This window comes from Scyliorhinus torazame, chromosome 14 (genome assembly GCF_047496885.1).
Source record: "Scyliorhinus torazame isolate Kashiwa2021f chromosome 14, sScyTor2.1, whole genome shotgun sequence".
In the NCBI taxonomy this organism is placed as follows: domain Eukaryota; kingdom Metazoa; phylum Chordata; class Chondrichthyes; order Carcharhiniformes; family Scyliorhinidae; genus Scyliorhinus; species Scyliorhinus torazame.
The window spans coordinates 209,921,514-209,944,422 of record NC_092720.1 but is presented as its reverse complement, the minus strand read 5'-3'; the positions used below and the strand labels follow the sequence as shown (position 1 = coordinate 209,944,422).

At 48.4% G+C, this 22,909-nt stretch overlaps 1 protein-coding gene across 1 annotated transcript in view; it reads right to left on the bottom strand.

The window, feature by feature from the left end:
• atf6b (activating transcription factor 6 beta) overlaps positions 1-21,556 on the bottom strand; it is a 104,991-nt gene extending 83,435 nt beyond the window's left edge. The window contains exon 1 of the mRNA XM_072475590.1: positions 21,291-21,556. Within this exon, the coding sequence (XP_072331691.1) occupies positions 21,291-21,363 (73 nt within the window). The 5' untranslated portion in view covers positions 21,364-21,556. The remainder of the gene's footprint in view (positions 1-21,290) is intronic.
• Positions 21,557-22,909: the final 1,353 nt, after the last annotated feature.

Here is a 22,909-nt window from a genome sequence, read left to right as displayed (position 1 = left end):
CACCACACCTGTCATTCAGTATAATAATCTTTATAATAATAATCTTTATCGTCACAAGTAGGCTTACATAAGCAGGCGGGCGGAAAGCATCATAGATAGGAGTTTATAGAGTCGCGGTCTGCCTCCACCCAAGGTGCAGGCAAACAGATATTTGACCGCTAGAAAGGTCAGGCAGTCAGCGCAGGAATCTCTGTGGCTGTCTCTCTCTCTCTAACAGGTATACCATTTCGGATACTGTTGAGGGGGATAGCCTATCAGGAGAAAACAACAGCAACCAGAACAGTGGCACCACAACTGGCTGTTGCTCAGCTGGGAAGGGCAAAGTGTAGGGGAGCAATAGTTATAGGGGACTCTATAGTAAGGGACACAGATAGGCGCTTCTTTGGACGTAAAAGAGACTCCAGCATGTCTTTCGGGACTTGTGGGAGGAAACCGGAGCATCCGGAGGAAATCCATGCAGACACAGGGAGAACATGCAGACTCTGCACAGGCAATGACCCAGTGCTAACCACTGTGCAGCCTGTCTGAACTTTTGTCAGATTACACCCTTATTCCTCTCAGATATGATAAAAGTGTTCCCCAGCTTATTGAAGTATATACAGGGGAGTTACACCTATACAAGATGGCATACACTCCCCAATCAACTCCAATACATCATTCTTATACTGGTTTATAGAAAATAGTTCATTTGCATTTACCAATCACAAGTTACACATTTTTGTTGTCCTATCTCTATCCAACTGTGTCTGTTTACATACACATAACTAAATTACTTCATTACATTCGAGGCACACACACACGATTATAATATCCAATCACGGCTAGGGCACGTGTGCATACCATGAGCGTTGCCTACTTCCGTGACTCTTGGCTACTTATGGCTGGTCAAGCCTCCTCCTTTGTCCATTGTTCTGTCTCCTCCTTTTAACCCCTTCAACCCCCTAATTAAAAATTGAGAGCTGCCTTGATGTTTGTTGGCACCAGGCCTGGTCTTGCCTCCAATTAGACTGAGGTTTTGGCAACAGCTCTGTGTTAGCAACTGCCATCAGTCAAGAAAATGCTAAGTACTAAACACAGGGGAATTCTAGAGCTGTGACAGTTGCTCAGACTCGTACAAATACAATGCAGCCAGTTTCCTGACAAGGGCACCTTCATACTCTCCCTTCCAGTTTCGATCCTGCAGTGTCAGTCTGAGGAACAACAGTATTAAGGTCAATCCCCAACTGCAAATTATTTTTCAAAAGCATGTCAATTATCAGTGATTTATTTTTAAAAAAATATTTTCTTCAGGTTTTTATATTAACAAACAAGAGCAGAAGCAAAATTGTACAACATAATAAATAACCAGCCCCCACAACCCCACCGCCCTTCCCATCCTCCTGACCTGCTTTCCATGTCTTAAGCACGCCCCCTCCCATCCCCTCTGCTGACATCTCAAACCTTCTTAAAGAAGTCAATGATCGGCTTTCACCGACGGGTGACCCCATCAACCCTCAAGACAAACTTCCATCAGGAATTCCGCTAGGTCACTCAGCCACACCTCTGCTTTCGGTGGCTCAGAGTCCCTCCACCCAAAATCCATCTCCGGGCTATCAGGGAGGCAAAGGCCCAGACATGGGCCTCTCTCGCCCCTGGACCCTTTAGTCTTCCGACACCCCAAATATTGCTACCTCTCGGCTCTGGGCCACCCTTACCGCCAACACCTCGGACATTACGTCCGCAAACCCCTTTAGCGTCAGACACTCCCAAAATATGTGGACATGGTTCGTAGGCACTGTCCACACCTGTCCTCTACTCCCTCAAAGAACCTACTCATTCTTGCCACCGTAATATGTGCCCTGTGAACTACTTTAAACTGAATAATGCTGAGCCTTGCACATAACGAGGACACCACCACTGGGTTTGCAGAGTACTTGGCCACTGAGAACGGCAGAGGCGCTGTCCACAATGCCCCTAAACTCGTTCCCCTGCAAGAAGCCACATCTACACCCCACCACACTGACTCCTCACCCACCAGTGCCATTTCATAACCATAGTAATGTTAGCTGCCCAGTAGTAATTAATTATATTCAGCAACGCCAACCCTCCCCCTCCTCGCCCCGGTTCCAAAAACACCCTCTTAACCTGCGTGGTCTTCCCCACCCACACAAACCCCGAGATCAACACATTGACCCTTTTAAAAAATGACTCACTCCAAGGCTACCACCGGAAGTTCATTATTATAGTGATTTAGACATCTGGGAGTCGTGAAAACCTCTATAGAAAAGCAAGTCTTTCTTTCCTCGTGCAAGATTTGCGCTCTCTCTGTATGCCCTGTTGCCTACAATGAAACCTGGTAAACTATTGCCAATATCCTACCCTGCATCAAGTCCCAATCACTTGTTACAGTCTCATGTCCAATAACCCATAACTGGCTGATGACAGAGTGGTAATTGTTTACTGGGCTAGCAATCCAGAAGCTCAGGCTAATGCTCTGTGGACAAAGGTTCAACTCCCACCATGGCAGCTGCTGGAGTTTAAATTCAATTAATAAATTCAATTAAGTAACAGGAAATTGAAAGCTACCTCAATATTGCTAAGCATGAAATGATCATCAATGGCTGTAAAGATCGATCCGGCGCCAGTAACGCCCTCTACAGAAGGAAATCTGACGTCCTCACCCGGTCAGGCTGACCTGTGACTCCACAGCAAGGTGGTTGCCTCTCAAGTGTCCTTGAGAGATGGTCAATAAAATATTTTCTCCCTCAATCACTTTGTTTGTCACCCTGAGACTCTGAATGTGCTTGCCTCCCCAGACCATGTTACTGGCTGATCAGACAGCAGTGACTAAATTTGCAAAGCATCAAACAGCCCATTTGGCCCGACCGATCAGTGCTGGCCTGTGCTCCACAAGACACTGCCTCATCTCACTATCACCACAGTCTTCTCTTCATTTTTCTCTTGTGAAAATCCAGCACTCCCCTTAAATGCATCTTGTCTCAACTACCCCACGAAGCAGCGAATCCCACATTCTAACCAGTCTGAGTAAAGGTTCCCCTGAATTCCCTATGAAACTCATTAATGGCGATCCTATGTTTATATAATGTAGAAATGCAGGAACCCATTGGCACGCAGAAAGCTCCCACAAACAGTAAAGTTAAAAAGACCAAATCATTTTGGTGATGTAGGCTGATGGATAAATATTCATCAGGACGTCAAGAACTCCAATGCTCTTCAAAACAGTGCTGCTGGATCTGTCATATACGAAAAGACATAAAGGTTAACGATTCAAAACACCTCCCTTGAGGGCCTTGGGAACTTTGGATGAATGCTGTTTGGTACTGGTCCCCACAAATGAGGACCAAATGGAATGGCACTTGTCGGGGGCTCCAAGGGGACCGGAGGCTCCCGGCTGCAGGCCCTTTGGGCAGGGTGGTACCCTGGCAGTGCTAACTGGGTGCCAGCCTGGCACTACCCAAGTGACACTTTCATCTGGCAGGGGTACTGCCAGGTTGGCACTACCAAGACACCAACCTCTCATGTTGCGCTCGGGCTGGGGGCGAGGTTGGGGATTGTTTCAGGGCCTCGGCGATTGGGGCGCCATTTTAATAGGGAGTTCTGACGAGCAGAGCTCCCCATTGTAAAAAACGGTGCCATGTGCGGCCTTATCCGCGCGTTCCCCATATGGACCCCTTATCCAGAGCGGAACCCCCCCCCCCACACCCCAAAAAAAATCTCCCTCGATAGATAATTGTACTATCTTCACTGAATCCTATCCTCCTCTCCAGTCATTTACATTTCGTTGGTACAAGAGCAGGTCAGAAGCTGGGAATTCTGCAAAGAGTAACTCAGCTCCTGACTATCTGCACTTGCCTCGAGCAATTCAGCTTGAACATTCAAAAAGCTCAACACCACCCAGGGCAAAGCAACTGTCTTATAATGGCACCCTATCTACCAACTTAAATATGCACTCCAACTCAGTCAGGCTCCTTCGACAGCACCTTCCAAACTTGCAACTCCCACCACCTCGAAGGGCAAGGGCAGCAGACACACGGGAACATCGGCACTTGCAAGTTTCCTTCCAAGGTACACACCGCCCTTACTTGGAACTATATCTCCTTCACTGTCATTGGATCAAAATCCTAGAACTCCCTTCCCAACAGCAGGGTGGGTGTTCCTGCACCATATGGACTGCAAGTCACCACCATCTTCTCGGGGACAATGAGGGATGGACAATAAATGCTGGCCTATCCAACGAGGCTCTCACCCAGTGAAAGATTTTATTTCTAAATCATTCAGAGTGTTGGTAGCATCAAGTTTATCATGGGTCAATGCCCCAGCTAGTATTCTCCAGTCCGAACATTTGCTCACTGGCTTGAACTTCCTCATGAGGGTTGTTACTAATAGGTTTAACATAAAGCTGTTTTTTTTTTTTTTTGCCAGCCATACTATGCAAATTGAAAGAAATATCAACAATGACTCAGGCAAGATCCCCATCCACTGAGAATTTGTCACACTGTGCTCCAGAATTCTGACAGGCTGATTGCAGGGAAGCTTCTTGTGAACAAGGTGGCACCATCTTCAAACTCCAGCTCGGCCATGGGTCGCCTCAGGAAGCTTCTTTCTGCACACAGAAGACCAAAGGAAATCTGGATCGCTCAATCAAAGGTTAAATACTGGGCCAATTAGAATTTGCAAAATTGAGAGTGGGCAAGGATAGAAAGGGATAGGCACACGAGTGTCGAAGTGCGGCTCAAGCCTGTCCCATAATTCAATTAGATTATGGCAGAAGTGAATCTAAAGTCCTTTACCTGCCTTGGTTCCACGTTGCTTAATAAACAACTAGCGGTAGTGGGGAAGAGAGTTCGCAATGCAATCCTGTAGAGATCAAATATCCCACTCAACTCATGGGTATCCCTGACCTATGGCCGACCAAAGTGGAAAAGGTCCATCTGGGAAGGCATCAAACACGTTCCAGAGAATTAGTTGGGGTCATGTAGGGGTGAAGTTGAAATGCTGAAGACTATAAGACTCAGGAACAGAATTAGGCCACTCGGCCCATCGAGTCTGCTCCACCATTCAATTATGGCTGATATTTTTCTCATCTCCATTCTCCTGTCTTCTCCCAATAGCCCCTGATCCCCTTATCAATCAAGAACCTATCTATCTCTATCTTAAAAGACACTCAGTGATTTGGCCTCCACAGCCTTCTGTGGCAGTGTTCCACAAGTTCACCAGCCTCTGGCTGAAGAAATTCTTCCTCATCTTTGTTTTAAAGGATCGTCCCTTCAGTCTGAGGCTGTGCCCTCTGGTCTTAGTTTTCCCTCTCCACGTCCACTCTATCCAGGCCTCGCAGTATGCTCCAAGTTTCAATAAGATCGGCCCTCATCCTTCTAAACTCCAACGAGTACAGACCCAGAGTCCTCAACTGTTCCTCATACGACAAGCTCTTCATCCCAAGGATCATTCTTGTGAAACTCCTCTGGGCCTTTTCCAAGGCCAGCACATCCTTCCATACAGGGCTCAAAACTGCTCACAATACTCTAAATGGGATCTGACTGGAGCCTTATACAGCCTCAGAAGTACATCCATGCTCTTGTATTCTAGCCCTCTTGACATGAATGCTGACATTGCATTTGCCTTCCTAACTGACTGAGCCTGCATGCTAACCTAAAGAGAATCTTGTACAAGGACTGCTAAGTCCCTTTGTACTTCTGATTTCCTAAGCATTTCCCCATGTACAAAATAGTCTAGGCCTCCATTTTTCCTTCCAAAGTGCATAACCTCACTTTTCCACATGGTATCCCATCTGCCACTTCTTTGCCCACTCTCCTTGCCTGTCCAAGCCCTTCTGCAGACCCCTTGCTTCCTCAATACTGCCTGTCCCTCTGCATATCTTTGTATCATCTGCAAACTTAGCCACGGTGCCCTCAGTTTCTTCTTCCAGATCATTAATGTTTATTGTGAAAAGTTGAGGTCCATGCACTGCCCCCGAGGCACACCACAAGTCACCGGCTGCCATCCTGAAAAAGACCCCTTTATCTCCACTCTTTGCCTTCTGCCAGTCAGCCAATTCTCTATCCATTCCAGGATCTTACCCTTCACAGCATAGGCTCTTAACAGCCTCCTATGCGGCATCTTGTCAAAGGCCTCTGGAAATCTAAATAAATCACGTCCACTGGTTTCTCCTTTGTCTAACTTCCTGGTTACCTCCTCAAAAAACTTGAACAGATTTGTCAGACATGACCTCCTCTTGACAAAGCCATGCTGACTCAGTCCTATTTTATCATGCACTTCCATCTATTCCGCAATCTCATCTTTATTAATTGACTCTGAAAATCTTACCAATAACCAAAGTCAGGCTAACCGGCATATAATTTCCAGTCTTCTGCCTCCCTCCCTTCTTAAACAGCGGGTGTTACATTAGCCACTTTCCAGTCCTCTGGGACCCTCCCTGCCTCCAGTGATTCCTGCAAGATCATCACTAATGCCGACACAATCTCCTCAGCTACCTGCTTTAGAACTCTGGGGTGTAGTCCATCCGGTCCAGCTGATTTATCCACCTTCAGACCTTTCCGTTTCCCCAGAACCTTCTCCTTAGTAATGGCCACTACACCCACCGCTGCCCCCTGATTCTCTTGAAGTTCTGGTGTCTTCTACCAAAGTAACTGTTCAGTTGGGAGCGCACAAATCTTTAACAACCCATCCACCCAAACCTCAAGCTTCACAAGTGACTGCAGAGTCTGTAGTTCACACCTCCCTACCACACCGGAGTTTTTCCAGCATTTTCAACTTTTACTGCAGATTGCACATTGGACTCAGCAGCCAGCTTAGAATCCACTGTTCTAGAGAGGAAGCACAACATCCTGGGTCCTGAGGGACTGTCCAAGAGGGAGGCCTAAGGAGGATGTTCCAGGATTTTGACTAGCCACAGTGAAAGAACAGAAATATCGCCCCAAGTCAGGATGGCGCTTGCGTCGGAGGAAAGCCCGCAGGTCGTGGTATGCTCGTGCATCTGCAGCTCTAGGTCCTCAAGGTGGTAGAGGAAGCAGGTTTGTCAAAGGGGTCTCGGGAGATGTTGCAGTGCACCTTGCAAAGGGAGGGAATCTTCCAGGGGGTCGACAACTGAACCCCAGCGATTTGGGTGGGCGGACAAGAGTTCCAGGTTTTTGCTACCCTTGTGTGACGAAGTGCTTCCTGACGTCAAATTGACTGGCTCTAATTTTAAGGCCTCTTGTTCTGGACTCACTGAAGGAAATAGTTTAACCGACCCCCTTTTACAAAGTGATTGGCCATTATCCTTGGGCATCTTACAATTTCGGACAATTAAATTATTGTTGCTTCAATCTAGCATTACGACTATTTACTCAGTGAATATAGATGTTTGAGTCTTGCAGCTCTTGTATTTTGCCTGGTGAGTGTTCAGGTATTAAAACAAACCATCAGTGTGAATTTCTCCTGCCAACTGCTTGGGAGACAGTTTGGACTGAACAGAAATCCTTCGTCAGTTACTGATTGCAAGTTTCAGAGATTATATAAATTTAATCCATGCGCCAGCGGCGGCAAAATATCCAACCAAATTTGCAAAGTAGAGGGTGGGTTAGATTCTGTTGATCTACAGAGGACAAACCTGAAGCACAGGTTTAGCAAGTTTGAGTGTTCCAGCTGCTGCTACAGATATCTTATGTTAAATCTGATCAGAGTAGTGTGCATTGGTGCACACAGCTTTTCAATAGACTACCGCCTCCCTTGCCTGCTCCATCATTCACTACAATGTTTGATTTCAAACTCAAATCTAATTTCCTGCCTTGTCATCACATCCCTCGATTTCTTGAGGCCCAAAGATCTACTTCTAATATACTCAATAACTGAACACCTGCAGCCCTCTGAGCTACAGAATCTAATAGATCCAAAGCCTTCTGATTGGAAGGTGTTTGAAGGAGAAAACTTGGCAAGTTGTTGCACTGCACCTAGTTTTTGGTACACAGTGTGTGTCATTGGTGGAGGGAATGAATGTTGACTGTCATGGAGGGGGTGCCAACCAAGTGGGCTACCTCGTCTTGGATGGTGTCAAGCTCCATGAATGTTGCTGGAGCTGTGCTCAGGCAGGCAAGTTGAGTGAGCAAGAGTTGGAGCGTCAGGAATGGAGGTATTCGAAGCAGAATTTCCCACCTGTGACAAGGTCTTACAGCCAAAGTAATGTATATGGCTGGTCCGGTTAAATTCTGGTCAAGGGTGCCCCCAGGATGTTCATAGAATTTACAGTGCAGAAGGAGACCATTCGGGCCATCGAGTCTGCACTGGCTCTTGGAAAGAGCACCCGACTGAAGCCCACGTCTCCACCCTATCCCCCTGTAACCCCACCTAACCTTTTTGGACACCAAGGGCAATTTATCATGGCCAATCCACCTAACCTGCACGTCTTTGGATTGTGGGAGGAAACCGGAGCACCCGGAGGAAACCCACGCAGACATGGGGAGAACGTGCAGACTTCGCAGACAGTGACCCAAGCTGGGAATCGAACCTGGGACCCTGGAGCTGTGAAGCAACTGTGCTGATCACTGGGCTACTGTGTTGATTTTGTAACATTCACTACTCATCTTATGTTTATCAGCGTCGGTTTGGCTCAGAGGGCAGCACTCTTGCCTCAGGGTGAGAGGTTTGTGGGATCAAGCCCACTCCAAAGACCAGAGCACATTCCAATGATTCCCGATGTTAAATCTACCGTCTGAACTTGAGGGGTAACACTGTGTCCTACAAAAAGAACACATTTATCTTTCGACAAAGGACAGGGGAGCTGTCTTATGTATCCGAGACAATATTTATCCCTCAGCCAACAGCCCAAATTCAGATTATCTGGTCATATTGTTCAAAACTGGTGTCGCATTTCCTGAATTACAGCAGTGACCACACTTCAGAAATACCTTACAGGGCCGTGCAGTGCTTTACTGCTTTTGTGGATTATGGAAATCATATAAAGTCCATTCCTTGTTTTTGATGAAGTGTCTCATGCTGCCTTACTTACACCTCTTCGATCTTTTAAGATTCCGAGGTAGCAACCTTCATTTAGGGTGCAAGATTTGAGCTCCGCTTTCACCCAGCCCTGCGCAGTAACATCCAGCTGTTCACTACTGGAGCCTACTGATCTGTGGCAGCGCGCAGGAAACAGAAAACCACTGATCTTCAGCAGCGTTCATTCTATAAATAACGCTCAGTACACCGAACTCTGCCATTCCAAAAATAACAGTGAGATTCACAGGTGCTGCCTGAATTTAAATACATGAGATCGGCCAATTTTAAGCTCAGTTAAATTGGTCAAAAATCTCAATTGGAAAGGAACACTCTGGTCCTGGCAGAATAGTTTTGCGGTCAAAGTCACAGAGTTTTACAGCACAGATAGTGGCTCTTCAGCCCATTGTGTCTGTGCTGGCCAACAAGCATCTAACTATTCTAATCCTATTTCCCAGCACTTGATCCGTAGTCTTCTATGTTTTGGTGTTCAGCGCTCATCAAAATGCTTTTTAAATGTTGTGAGGGTTCCCACCTCTACTTTCAGACACCGAGTTCCAAATTCCAATCACCCTGTGGGTGAAAACGTTTTTTCTCAAATCCCCTCTAAACCTCCTGCCCCTTCCCTTAAATCTATGCCACCTGGTTATTGGCCCGTGTACTAAAGGGAAAACATTATTCCTATCTATGCACCTTATCATTGTTTACACTGCAATCAGTTGCCCCCTCAGCCTTTTCTGCCCAAAGGAAAACAACCCCAGCTCTAACCAGCCTCTCTTCAGAGCGGAAATGCTCCAGCCAGGCAACATCCTGGTGAAACTCCGCTGTACCTTTTCTACTGCAATCACATCCTTCCTATAGTGTGACAACCAGAACTGCACACAATATTCTAGCTGTGGCCTAACCAGTGTTTTATACAGTTCCATCATAACTTCCTTGCTCTTATATTGTGCCTCAGCTAACAAAAGCAGGTAACGCATATGGCTTAACCATCTCATCTACCTGTCCTGCTGCCTTTAGGGATCTAGGACTTGCACCCCATGATCCCTCTGGTCCTCTGCACTTCCTAGCATTCTACCATTCACTGCATATTCCCTTGCCTTATTAGTCCTCCCGAGATGCATCACATCACAACTTGGAGTGAAATTCCATTTGCCACTGATCCCATCTAACCAGCCCATCTTTATCACCTTATTTCCTCCTCGCTATTTCTCACACGACCAATTTTATTATGTCATCTTCAAACTTACTGACCCTACACACCCCACATACACATGCAGATCATCAATGTAGACTACAAATAGCAAGGGACCCAGCACCGATGCCTTTGAAACACCATTGGACCCAGGCTTCCAGTCACAAAACCTTTGACCATCATCCTCGGAGTCCTGCCACTAAGTTAATTTTGGATCCAATTTGCCAAATTCTCCTGGATTCCATGGGCTCAGACCTTCATGATCAGTCTCTGGGAGGAACCTTGTCAAAAGCCTTACTGAAGTCCATGTAGATTACATCAACTGCACTGCCCTCATCTACATTCAGTCACCTTCTCAAAAATTTTAATCAAATTTGTAAGACATTATCTCCCTTTGACAAAGTCAGGCTGACTATCCTTGATTAATCCTTGCCAATCAAAGTGGAGATTAATTCTGTCCCTCAGAACTTTTTCCCACTAATTTCCCAACCACTGATATTAGACTCACCGGCCTGCAATTACTAGTTTTATCCTTACTTGCCTTATAGAATAATTAGCTGTCCTCCAGTCCTCTGGCACCTCTCCTGTGGTCAGAGAGGATTTGAAAATTAGCATCAGAGACCCTGCAATCTCCTCCCTTACCTCACACAGCAGCCTCGGATACATCTCATCTGGGCCATGGAATTGATCCATTTTTAAGCATGCTAAAATTGCTAACAGCACCTCCCTCAAGTCTAAGCTGTTCAATTCTATCACAGTCCCTCTCCCTGCTTTCTATACCTATATTGCCTTTTGCCACAAACCAATTAACATGCATCAACAAATATTGCATTTATATAGCACCGAGTGCTTCAGAGGAGAAATTATTAAGCGGTGCTGTCGAGCCTCATAAGGAGACATAAGAACAGGTGGCTCAGAAAGGTTTGTAAAGTTTCTTACAGGAGGCAAGCGAGACAGCAAGGTTTAGGGAAGGTATTTCAGAGCTTAGGGTTGGGGCATCTGAAGGCATGGCTGTTAACGGTGGAGCGATTACAATTGGAGATTCTCAGGCCCAAACTGAAGGTGTGCAGAGACTGCAGAGGGTTAGAAGGCCTTGTCCTTCATTTGTTTTTCCCTGTACCATGTAGCAGGTTCCTCGTACAGGGTAGAGGCAGTGCAGTAATACCAACAAGAACAAATTACACCTCAGGCATCCAATTCAAAATTGAAAAGTGCTAAATTCCACAGACGCAAAAGCAATAGAGATTAGTGGAGGATCCTGTGGGAAATCAGGTTAGAATACTGAAGAAATAGAAAGTGTTCTTGCCTGCTAGAGAAAAGGAGGTTCAGTATATCACAAAACAGTTGTATTTTATAACCACCCCACCCCCCACAACCATCTCCCACCCCAACAAAACTAAACCCTCTCCTAAATCACATCACGGCAGCAAAAAGGTTCTGTCTGCACACTACAGCTTGTTTGTTGAAAGCACCTGTGCCTTATGGTTGACTTATTAACTGCAGGAAACTTGTGTACGTGTTTATTTTGCAAACGCTGATCTTTGTCTTTCCGTTGAGATGCTCAGCCAAGGGACCCGTTCTGTGCTCTCGGGCAGGCGTAAAGGATTGCACGCCACCTGCTTAAAGAGGCAGAAGACTAGCTCTCTCTTCCTTCCTTTTAATAATAATAATAATAATCTTTATTGCTGTCACAAGTAGGCTTACATTAACACCGCAACAACGTCATGGAAGGCGACAGATGAAGTGGAGTTTCAAACAGAGCGTGAGCACTCTTGGGTTCAGCCGGAGTGCAATGAAACAGGGGGCAGAGGGGAGAAGTTTATCAGTGCACAGAATTGAATTACTTGCTGTATGATAGACCATAGAACATACAGTGCAGAAGGAGGCCATTCGACCCATCGAGTCTGCACTGATCCACTTAAGCCCTCACTTTCGCCCTATCCCTGTAACCCAATAACCCCATCTAACCTTTTTGGTCACTAAGGGCAATTTATCATGGCCAATCCACCTAATCGGCACAACTTTGGACTGTGGGAGGAAACCGGAGAACCCGGAGGAAACCCATGCAGACACGGGGAGAACATGCAGACTCCGCACAGACAGTGGCCCAGCAGGGAATCGAACCTGGGACCCTGGCGCTGTGAAGCCACAGTGCTAATCATGTGTGCTACCGTGCTGCACTAGCACACCCAGGTCTCTCTGCACAGCGGTATGTTTTAATATTTTATCATTTAAATAATAATCCCTTTTGCTATTATTCCTACCAAAATGGATAACCTCACATTTGTCAACATTATATTCCATCTGCCAGACCCAAGCCCATTCACTCAACCTATCCAAATCCCTCTGCAGACATCCGGTATCCTCTGCACTTTTTGCTTTACCACTCATCTTAGTGTCGTCTGCAAACTTGGGACACATTGCACTTGGTCCCCAACTCCAGATCATCTATGTAAATTGTGAACAATTGTGGTCCCAGCACTGAACCCTGAGGGACACCACTAGCTACTGGCTTTCGCAAATGGGAAAGTTGAAATCACCTAATATAATTGCCCTCTTATTATTTTTAAAAATAAATTTAGAGTACCCAATTATTTTTTTCCAGTTAAGGGGCAATTTAGCGTGGCCAATCTACCTACCCTGCACATAGACCACAGAATTTACAGTGCAGGAGGAGGCCATTCGGCCCATCGAGTCTGCACTGGCCCTTACAAAGAGCACCCTACTCAAGACCACGTATCTACCCTATCTCCATAACCCCCACTTAACCTTTTTGGGCACGAAGGGCAATTTAGCATGGCCAATCCACCTAACCTGCACATCTTTGGACTGTGGGAGGAAACCGGAGCACCCGGAGGAAACCCACGCACACACGGGGACGTGCAGACTCCGCACAGACAGTGACCCAAGCCGGAAACGAACCTGGGACCCTGGAGCTGTGAAGCAATTGTGCTATCCACAATGCTACCGTGCTGCTTGGTCTTTGGATTGTGGGGGTGAAACCCACGCAGACATGGGGAAAAAGCGCAAACTCCACACGGACAGTGACCCTGGGCTGGGATCGAATCCAGGTACTCAGTGCCATAGGCTGCAAAGCTAACCACTGCGCCACCATGCTGCCCTACCCTCTTATTATTTTTACACCCCTCTGTAAATTGCGCACATATTTGCTTCTCAATTTCCGACTATCTAATCTGCAATAAACACTGAGCAACGTAGCTGTCCCTTTTATATTCCTAAACTCTACCCACAAAGCTTCAATTGATGCCCTCTCCAGGATATCATCTCTACTTGCTGCAGTAACTGCCTCCTTAAGTAATAATGCAATGTCTTTTACCCCCTCCTCTGTCTTGTCTGAAGATTCTATATCCGGGGATGATGAGCTGCCAATCCTGCCCTTTACTCAACCATGTCTCTGTGATCGCTATATCATAATTATGTGTGTCAAATATGTCCCTTAACTCATCAATTCTACCTTTAATACTCCTGGTATCAAAGTAGAGGCCATCCAGTCTCATCTTACAAACTTACTACCCCTGTATTCGGTCTGGCCTGTGTTATACTGTGTCCCTATTCTGCTATCAGTCTGTGACCTCTACCCCTGCCAAATTAGTTTAATAATAATAATCTTTATTGTCACAAGTAGGCTTACATTAATACGGCAATGAAGTTACTGTGAAAAGCCCCTAGTTGCCACATTCCAGCGCCTGTTCGGGTACACAGAGGGAGAATTCAGAATGTCCAATTCACCTGACAGCACTTTTGGGACTTGTGTGAGGAAACCGGATCACCCGGAGGAAACCCACGCAGACACAGGGAGAACATGCAGACTTTGCAGAGGTACCAGAAACCATCAGATGTAGCTTGCATCCAGTGTTGCTGTGCTTCCAATGAGAGTCAGTCATTAAATAATTTCCTTATTTCCCAGTAGTTATTAAATAAAGTCATCAAGATGGCGACAGAGAGTGGCGACTCTCTCATCCAAATCCTCTTCCTACATCTCTTATAACCGTGCTAATCTCTTAAAATTTAATTCTAACACTATTACTAACCTTCCCTTGCAGTACCAACCCAACCCTGACAGCAAGGATGTTAGTCCCGCTCGGGTTTAGGTGTAGGCCATCCCGCTAGTACAGGTCCTACATTCCCAAATACGGTCCCATTCGTCCAAGAATCTAAAACCCTCCCTCCTGCACCAACTCTTAATCCACGCATTCATCTGTGCTATTCTCCTATTCCTGTACTCACTGGCACATGACACTGGGAGTAATTCAGAGGTTAGAACCCGAGAGGTCCTGCTCTTTAGCCGATTGCCGAACTCTTGATGCAAGACCTCATCTCTCTTTCTATCCAAGTCATTGGTACCACCATGTACCATGACATCTGCCTATCTCCCTCCCCCTTCAGGATGCCCTGCAGCCATTCAGTGACATCCCGGGCCATGGCACCCGGGAAGCAACACACCATCCTGGAGCCTTTTTCACAAGTTTCACTCTCCCTGGTTTGGATTTGGTTTATTGTCACGTGTACCGAGGTACAGTGAAAAGTATTTTTCTGCGAGCAGCTCAACAGATCATTAAGTACATGAAAAGAAAAGAAAGAAAATATATAATAGGGTAACACAAGGTACACAATGTAACTACATAACACCGGCATCGGGTGAAGCATACAGTGTTAATGAGGTCAGTCGATAAGGGGGTTTGTGACTTTTAGTCTTGTTATTTTTTCTCTATTCATAGTAATGCTAAATCTCATTGAATTATGGTCACGACCACTAAAATGCTCTCCCAGCATTGTTACAGCGCATGTTTTTTACTAATATGAATTGATTCGCTCTCTTCCTCTTGCATCCATGCTTCTTTCCGTGCAATTATTAGTGTGTTTGGTGGAGTCTACTGTGAACACGGTATTCGATTAACATTTATGCTATTTCCTTATTTCCCAGTGTAATCTGTCAAAGAACAAAAAAAAGTACAGCACAGGATCCAGCCTTTTGGCCCTCCAAGCTGGTGTCGATCATGATGCCCTAACGGGGAAAAAAAATTCTGCCCGTACTCGGTCCCTATCCCTCTATTTCTTCCCTATTTATGTACCCATCTAGATGCCTCTTAAATGTTGCTAATGTGCCTGCTCCACATCCTCTGGCAACGCGTTCCAGGCACTCACCACTCTGTGTGAAAAACCTACCCCGCTCATCAACCTTAAACTTGTCCCCTCTCACCTGTGCCTCCTTGTAATTGATACTTTCACCCTTGAGAAAAGCCTCTGACTATCCACCGTCTATACCTCTCAATTTTGTAGATCTCTCTCAGGACGCCACTCAGCCTCCATCATTCCAGTGAATGCAATCCTAGTTTATTCAACCTTTCTTCACAGCCAAACATCCTCAAGAACAGTCAACGCCCTGGTGAATCTTCTTTGCACTTTCCAAAGCTTCACGTCCTTCTGATAGGTGACCAGAAATGCATGCAATACTCCAAATGTGGCCTAACCAAGATTTTATACAGCTGCAAAATGATTTCCCAACTCCTGTACTCAATGCCCCGGATGATGAAGGCAAGCATGCCATATGCCTTCTTAATCACTTTGGTCATCTGCGTTGCCACTTTTAGGGAACCATGGACCTGCACACAGAGATCCCCCTGTATGTGGGATACAGGTGGCCACGGTGATGAGGGCTGGTACGGTAGCAGTGGTTAGCACTGTTGCTTCACAGCTCCAGGATCCCAGAGTCTATTCCCGGTTTGGGTCACTATCTGTGCAGAGTCTTCACATTCTCCCAGTGTCTGCGTGGGTGCTCCGGTTTCCTCCCACAGTCAACTATGTGCTGTTAGGACTTCCAGTGGTGGCTATGAAGGAATAAGTCGCACATTTGGTGGCTCCCGCTCTGTTAGGACTTTTGGACCTTTTCCCCCGATTTTTTACAGGACTTGATTTGAAAAATTGATGACAGAGGCAATTGTGTACAGGATTCCCTCATCGGTGCATGGAGAGGAGACCTAGAAGTGCTCGCAAAGGCAGAAACAGAAGGATAAGGAAGGCTTGGGCTGAAGCTGCACCGGGTGTAAGCATGGCGGAGGATCGGACCTCTGGTTTGTCGACCCAGCGGCCAACGGAGCAGCTGATGCAAGTTTCCAGGAGGGCTTCGCCAAGGCCTGAGTGCAGAGGTGGCCAGGAGACGAGCGGAGTTTAGCCAGATCAGGCTGAACCTTTTCATGAAAAAGGTGAAGTTCGGGCTGTTGTATCTGGCCTGCCTCTGGGTCACATACGAGGAGCAACATTTCTATTTCGAGTCGCCTGAGGAAGCACTGGACTTCACGAAAAAGAAAGGACTGGTGTCGGACTGAGAAGTTTGAACTTTGCAGCAACGTTAATGTTTAAAAAAAGTTTATTTGCATCTTAGGGGATTGAAGGAATGGTAATGTTGCAGGAGATGCACCTTAAGGTAACGGACCAGGTTAGACTGAGGAAAGGCTACGTCAGTCAGGTGTTTCATTTGGGACTAGATTCAAAGACTAGAGTGGTCGCGATCCAGATCAATAAGTGGGTGATGTTTGAGGCGGGTAGAATAGTCTCGGACGTGTGAGTTCGGTACATTATGGTCAGTGGGAGCTAGAGGGTGGTGGATCCATGGAGGTTCGGGCAGCCGGGGGCGAAGAAGTTCTCCTTCTACTCACACGCGCATAAAGTGTACTCCCGGATTGATTTCTTTATTTTGAGCAGGGGCGTGCTGATTGGGGTGGTGGACACGGGGTACTCGGTGATCACAATCTCAGACCATGCTCCGCACTGGGTTGACCTGCAGGTTAGTAAAGATAGTAATCAGCACCCGCACTGTAGATTGGATGTGGGACTTTTGGCGGATGAAGGGGCGTGCGAGCAGCTGAGGAAATGTATTCAGAGCTACCTGCAGGTCAATGACACAGGGGAAACTTCGGCAGCGGTGGTTTCGGAAGCACTGTAGGCGGTGGTATAGGGGGAGCTGATCTCGATCTGGGCTCATAGGGAGGGTTGACAGGGCAGAGACGGACAGACTGGTAAAGGAGATATTACAGATCGATAGGCGGTATGAGGAGACCCCAGAGGCAGGGCTCCTGAGGGAACGGCGGAGGCTGCAGGCGGAGTTTAGCTTGCTGACCACAGGTAGGGCGGTGGAGCAGCTGAGAAAGGCGAGGGGGGTAATTTATGAACATGGGGAGAAGGCCAGCAGAATGCTTGCACGGCAGCTTAGGAAGAGGGAGGCAGCTAGGGAAAGTAAAGGACGGTGAGGGGAGCCTGGTTGGTGATTTGGTAGGGGTGAATAAGGCGTTTAGAGATTTTTACAGCAGGTTGTACAGGTCGGAACCCCCTATGGGGAGGGGACAAGGCACTTCTTGGAGGGGCTGAATTTCCCAATGGTGGACGGAGATCGCGTAGAAGGGCTGGGGGCCCCAATTGGGCTGGAAGAGATAGTGGAGGGCTTGAAGGCAGGTCAGGCCCTGGGTCCGGACGGGTACCCAGTGGAGTTTTATAAAATGTTCTCGGGGATACTGGGGCCAAGTGTTGTTGAGGATGTTCAATGAGGCCAGGGAAAGAGGGGTGCTTCCCCTGACCATGTCACAGGCAATGATTTTGCTGATTCTTAAGCGGGACAAGAACCCGGAGCTGTGTGGGTCCTACAGGCCGATCTCCCTGTTGAACGTGGATGCCAAGTTGCTGGCCAAAATCTTGTCCTCCAGGATTGAGGACTGTGTTCCGGACGTTATTGGGGAGAACCAGACGGGGTTTGTTAAAGGCAGACAGTGATCATGATGCCCCCGGAAGGTAGGGAAGTTGAGGTAGTGGTTTCAATGGATGCAGAAAAGGCTTTTGATCGGGTAGAATGGGATTACCTGTGGGAGGTACTGGTACGGTTCGGATTCAGGCGGGGCTTTATTGACTGGGTCAGATTACTGTATCAGGCTCCTGTGGCAAGTGTGCGGGCGAACGGGACAACTTTGGATTAGTTTAGACTGCACAAGGGGACGAGACAGGGATGCCTTCTCTCCCCACTGTTGCTGGCTATAGAGCCGTTGGCAATTGCTCGGAGAGCTTCAAGGGGTTGGAGGGGACCAGGGGGTGGTGGAGCACAGGGTTTCGCTCTATGACATTAGTACGGCCAAGAGCCAGTGCAGACTCGATGGGCAAATGGTCTCCTTCTGCACTGTAAATTCTAAGTGGACGGTCACACTAAGTGGTTAGCATTGTTGCTTCACAGCACCAGGGACCCGGGTTCGATTCCCGGCTTGGGTCATTGCCTGTGCGGAGTCTGCAAGTTCTCCCCGAGTCTACGTGGGTTTCCTCCGGGTGCTCTGGTTTCCTCCCACAAGTCCCAAAAGATGTGCTTGTTAGGTTAATTGGACATTGTGAATTCTCCCTCAGGTGTACCCGAACAGGTGCCGGACTGTGGCGACTGGGGAATTTTCACAGTAGCTTCATTGCAGTGTTAATGTAAGCCTACTTGTGACACCAATAAAGATTATAAGTCACTCACTATCCTGACTTTGAAATATATCACCGTTCCTTCACTCTCGTTGTATCAAAATCTTGGAATTCCTTCCCTAACTGCACTGTGGGTGTACCTATACCACAGGATCTGGAGGGGGCACACCACCACCTTCTCAAGGACAATTAGGGATGGGCAATAGATAATGGCCGAACCAGTGGCACCCACATTCCATGTCCAAACAAGTTAAAAAAATGAATTTCCCAAGACAAATTAAATGATAATTAGCTTGGGTTGGGGAAGAATAGATTGATTGGATTTGTTTATTGTCACGTGTACCAAGTGACTGAACATTGGTTAAGTTGCATCGTTCAGCTCACTGTGATGTAATAGAACATAGTGCAGGAGGCCATTCGGCTCATCGAGTCTGCACTGACCCACAAGACCTCACTTCCACCCTATCCCCGCAACCCAATAACCCCTCCTAACCTTTTTGGTCACTAAGAGCAATTTAGCATGGCCAATCCACCTAACCTGTATGTCTTTGGACTGTGGGAGGAAACCCACGCAGACATGGGGAGAACGTGCAGACTCTGCACAGGCAGTGACCCAGCGGGGAATCGAACTTGGGACCCTGGTGCTGTGAAACCACAGTGCTAGCCACTTGTGCTACCCCTAATAATAGACAAAATCAATTAATTTAAAAGTCAGGATAGTGAGTGACTTCTTATAATCTTTATCGGAGTTCTGCTCACCGAATGATCGCCTTTTGAGACCAGTGGCACATGGTGTCATTCTGACATCATACTGCTGTAGTAGTTTACTGTGACGTGACGGTGCGATTCTGGCGTATGGGCCCGATAATGATATGCTAATGTATTAAAATTACCTACCCGACATTGGACAGTGCGAAACACAGCCCGTCACTGACTGGTGGATGGGATACGCCCCCCTCCTGTCAACCCCGGCCCTCCACCGCCCCCCTCCTGTCAACCCCCGCCCCCCCCCTCCTGTCAATCCCCACCCCCCCTCCTGTCAACCCCCGCCCTCCCTCCTGTCAACCCCGCCCCCCCTCCTGTCAACCCCCGCCCCCCCTCCTGTCAACCCCCGCCCCCCCTCCTGTCAACCCCCTCCTGCCCACCCCCTCCCCCCTCCTGCCCACCCCTCCCCCCTCCCACCCACCCCCTCCCCCCTCACACCCACCCCCTCCCCCCTAACACCCACCCCCCCTGTCCACCCCTCCCTTCTCCTGTCCACACCCTCCCTCTAACTCCCTCCTCCTTTCACCCCCTCCCTCTAACTCCCTCCTCCTTTCACCCCCTCCCTCTAACTCCCTCCTCCTTTCACCCCCTCCCTCCAACTCCCTCCTCCTTTCACCCCCTCCCTCCAACTCCCTCCTCCTTTCACCCCCTCCCTCCAACTCCCTCCTCCTTTCACCCCCTCCCTCTAACTCCCTCCTCCTTTCACCCCCTCCCTCTAACTCCCTCCTCCTTTCACCCCCTCCCTCTAACTCCCTCCTTTCACCTCCTTCCTCTAACTCCCTCCTCCTTTCACCCCCCTCCCTCTAACTCCCTCCTCCTTTCACCCCCTCCCTCTAACTCCCTCCTCCTTTCACCCCCTCCCTCTAACTCCCTCCTCCTTTCACCCCCTCCCTCTAACTCCCTCCTCCTTTCACCCCCTCCCTCTAACTCCCTCCTCCTTTCACCCCCTCCCTCTAACTCCCTCCTCCTTTCACCCCCTCCCTCTAACTCCCTCCTCCTTTCACCCCCTCCCTCTAACTCCCTCCTCCTTTCACCCCCTCCCTCTAACTCCCTCCTCCTTTCACCCCCTCCCTCTAACTCCCTCCTCCTTTCACCCCCTCCCTCTAACTCCCTCCTCCTTTCACCCCCTCCCTCTAACTCCCTCCTCCTTTCACCCCCTCCCTCTAACTCCCTCCTCCTTTCACCCCCTCCCTCTAACTCCCTCCTCCTTTCACCCCCTCCCTCTAACTCCCTCCTCCTTTCACCCCCTCCCTCTAACTCCCTCCTCCTTTCACCCCCTCCCTCTAACTCCCTCCTCCTTTCACCCCCTCCCTCTAACTCCCTCCTCCTTTCACCCCCTCCCTCTAACTCCCTCCTCCTTTCACCCCCTCCCTCTAACTCCCTCCTTTCACCCCCTCCCTCCAACTCCCTCCTCCTTTCACCCCCTCCCTCTAACTCCCTCCTCCTTTCACCCCCTCCCTCTAACTCCCTCCTTTCACCTCCTTCCTCTAACTCCCTCCTCCTTTCACTCCCTCCTCCTTTCACCCCCTCCCTCTAACTCCCTCCTCCTTTCACCCCCTCCCTCTAACTCCCTCCTCCTTTCACCCCCTCCCTCTAACTCCCTCCTCCTGTCACCCCCTCCCTCCAACTCCCTCCTCCTGTCACCCCCTCCCTCCAACTCCCTCCTCCTGTCACCCCCTCCCTCCAACTCCCCCCTCCTTTCACCCCCTCCCTCCAACTCCCTCCTCCTTTCACCCCCTCCCTCCAATTCCCTCCTCCTTTCACCCCCTCCCTCCAACACCCTCCTTATTTCACCCCCTCCCCTACCTCCCCATTTCACCCCCTCCCCCCTCTTCCTCACCCCTCCTCCTCTTTTCCACCTCCTCCCACCGTTTCTCCTTACCCCAGTCCTCGTTGCTCAGCAGGTTTTCGGCGAAGAAGCGACTCTCCAGCTCGCTCACCAAATCCGTTGCCATTGCCGCTTCCACCGAGTGAATGATAAGAACAAGAATCAAAACTGTTGAATAATAAATCCAGCCCGAGTGTAAAATCAGGCGGCGGCCCCCGTCACTCGCTCCCACCGGCTTCAACTCCCGACACAACAGCCCAGCGCTCGTTCACTGCCTCTGGGCCCGAACTCATTGCCCGTGGCCCCATCCCCGGAAACCCGCCTCCCTCACTCTGGGTGACAGGATCTCCGGCCACTCCGCTTCCCCATTCACCGGAAACCCGCCGCCCTCTCTCTGAGTGACAGGTTCTGCAACCAATAGGCTGCATAATTCATATAGCCCCGCCTCCCTGGCATCTTCATTCCAGAATATCCGCCTTCCGTTCTCGGAGTGATAGGAACCTTAACCAATTATCTTCTCTAATCTAAATGAGCCCGCCTCCTGAGTGACAGGGGTCTGAACCAATAACCTTCCCTAATCTACTTGAGCCCGCCTCCTGGCCCCGAGTGACAGGCAGTCTCACCCAGTCACTCTCCAGCCGCTGAATGACGGGAGTTTTCACCAATCCGCTTCTCCTTCCGCGGGAACTGGCCGGACTTATTCTGACCCCTGTCGTGCTCTGGCCAATCCTCGTCCCCAATCCAGGAAGCCCGCCTCCCTGACTGTGAGTGACAGGAACGTTAACCAATCCACGACCCCGTTTCTCAGAAATCAACCTCCCTCACTCTGTGTGATAGGCACCTGGAATAATCCGCTTCCACAGTGACAAGAATTCCGTGCTCGGGGTTGGATTGCCTTATCGACCCCGATTTTCACACTTTAATTTGACGGGTTTTTGATTAGTTTTTGTTTCCTTTCTCGTTCATTTAGGGCTGTGCTCCACTCGTTGCTTTGGGGCACTCCCCTCTTTTGTTTTATCCATCAGTTACTTTATGTTCTTTTGCTTGGTTGTCACACCCAGCATCACGCCAGTATCAGTGGTGGATGCTGGCCTAACTCCTGGACCTGTAGATAAACGTACAGGTCATAAATTTACAAAAAAAACACCAAAAAACAAAAAGAAAGACAAAACACAAACAAATCTTTTTCATTTGTTAAATTAAAGTAGTGAGACCATATAAAAGGTCCACAGTGACAAGAAACTATTATTGCGGTTGCTCAAATAGAGAAACCATGTGGAGATGAATAATAAATCCAGCCAGCACAGTAAGAAGTCTGACAACACCACGTTAAAGTCCAACAGGTTTGTTTCAAACACTAGCTTTCGGAGCGCAGCTCCTTCCTCAGGTAACTTCACTCAGCTGACGATGAAGGAGTTTCGCTCCAAAAGCTCATGATTCCAAACAAACCTGTTGGACATTAACCTGGTGCTGTGGGACTTCTTACCAGCAAAAGGGGATGTTTAGCACAGGGCTAAATCGCTGGCTTTGAAAGCAGACAAGGCAGGCCACCAGCACGGTTCAATTCCCATAACAGCCTCCCCGAACAGGTGCCGGAATGTGGCGACTAGGGGCTTTTCACAGTAACTTCATTTGAAGCCTACTTGTGACAATAAGCGATTTTCATTCATTTC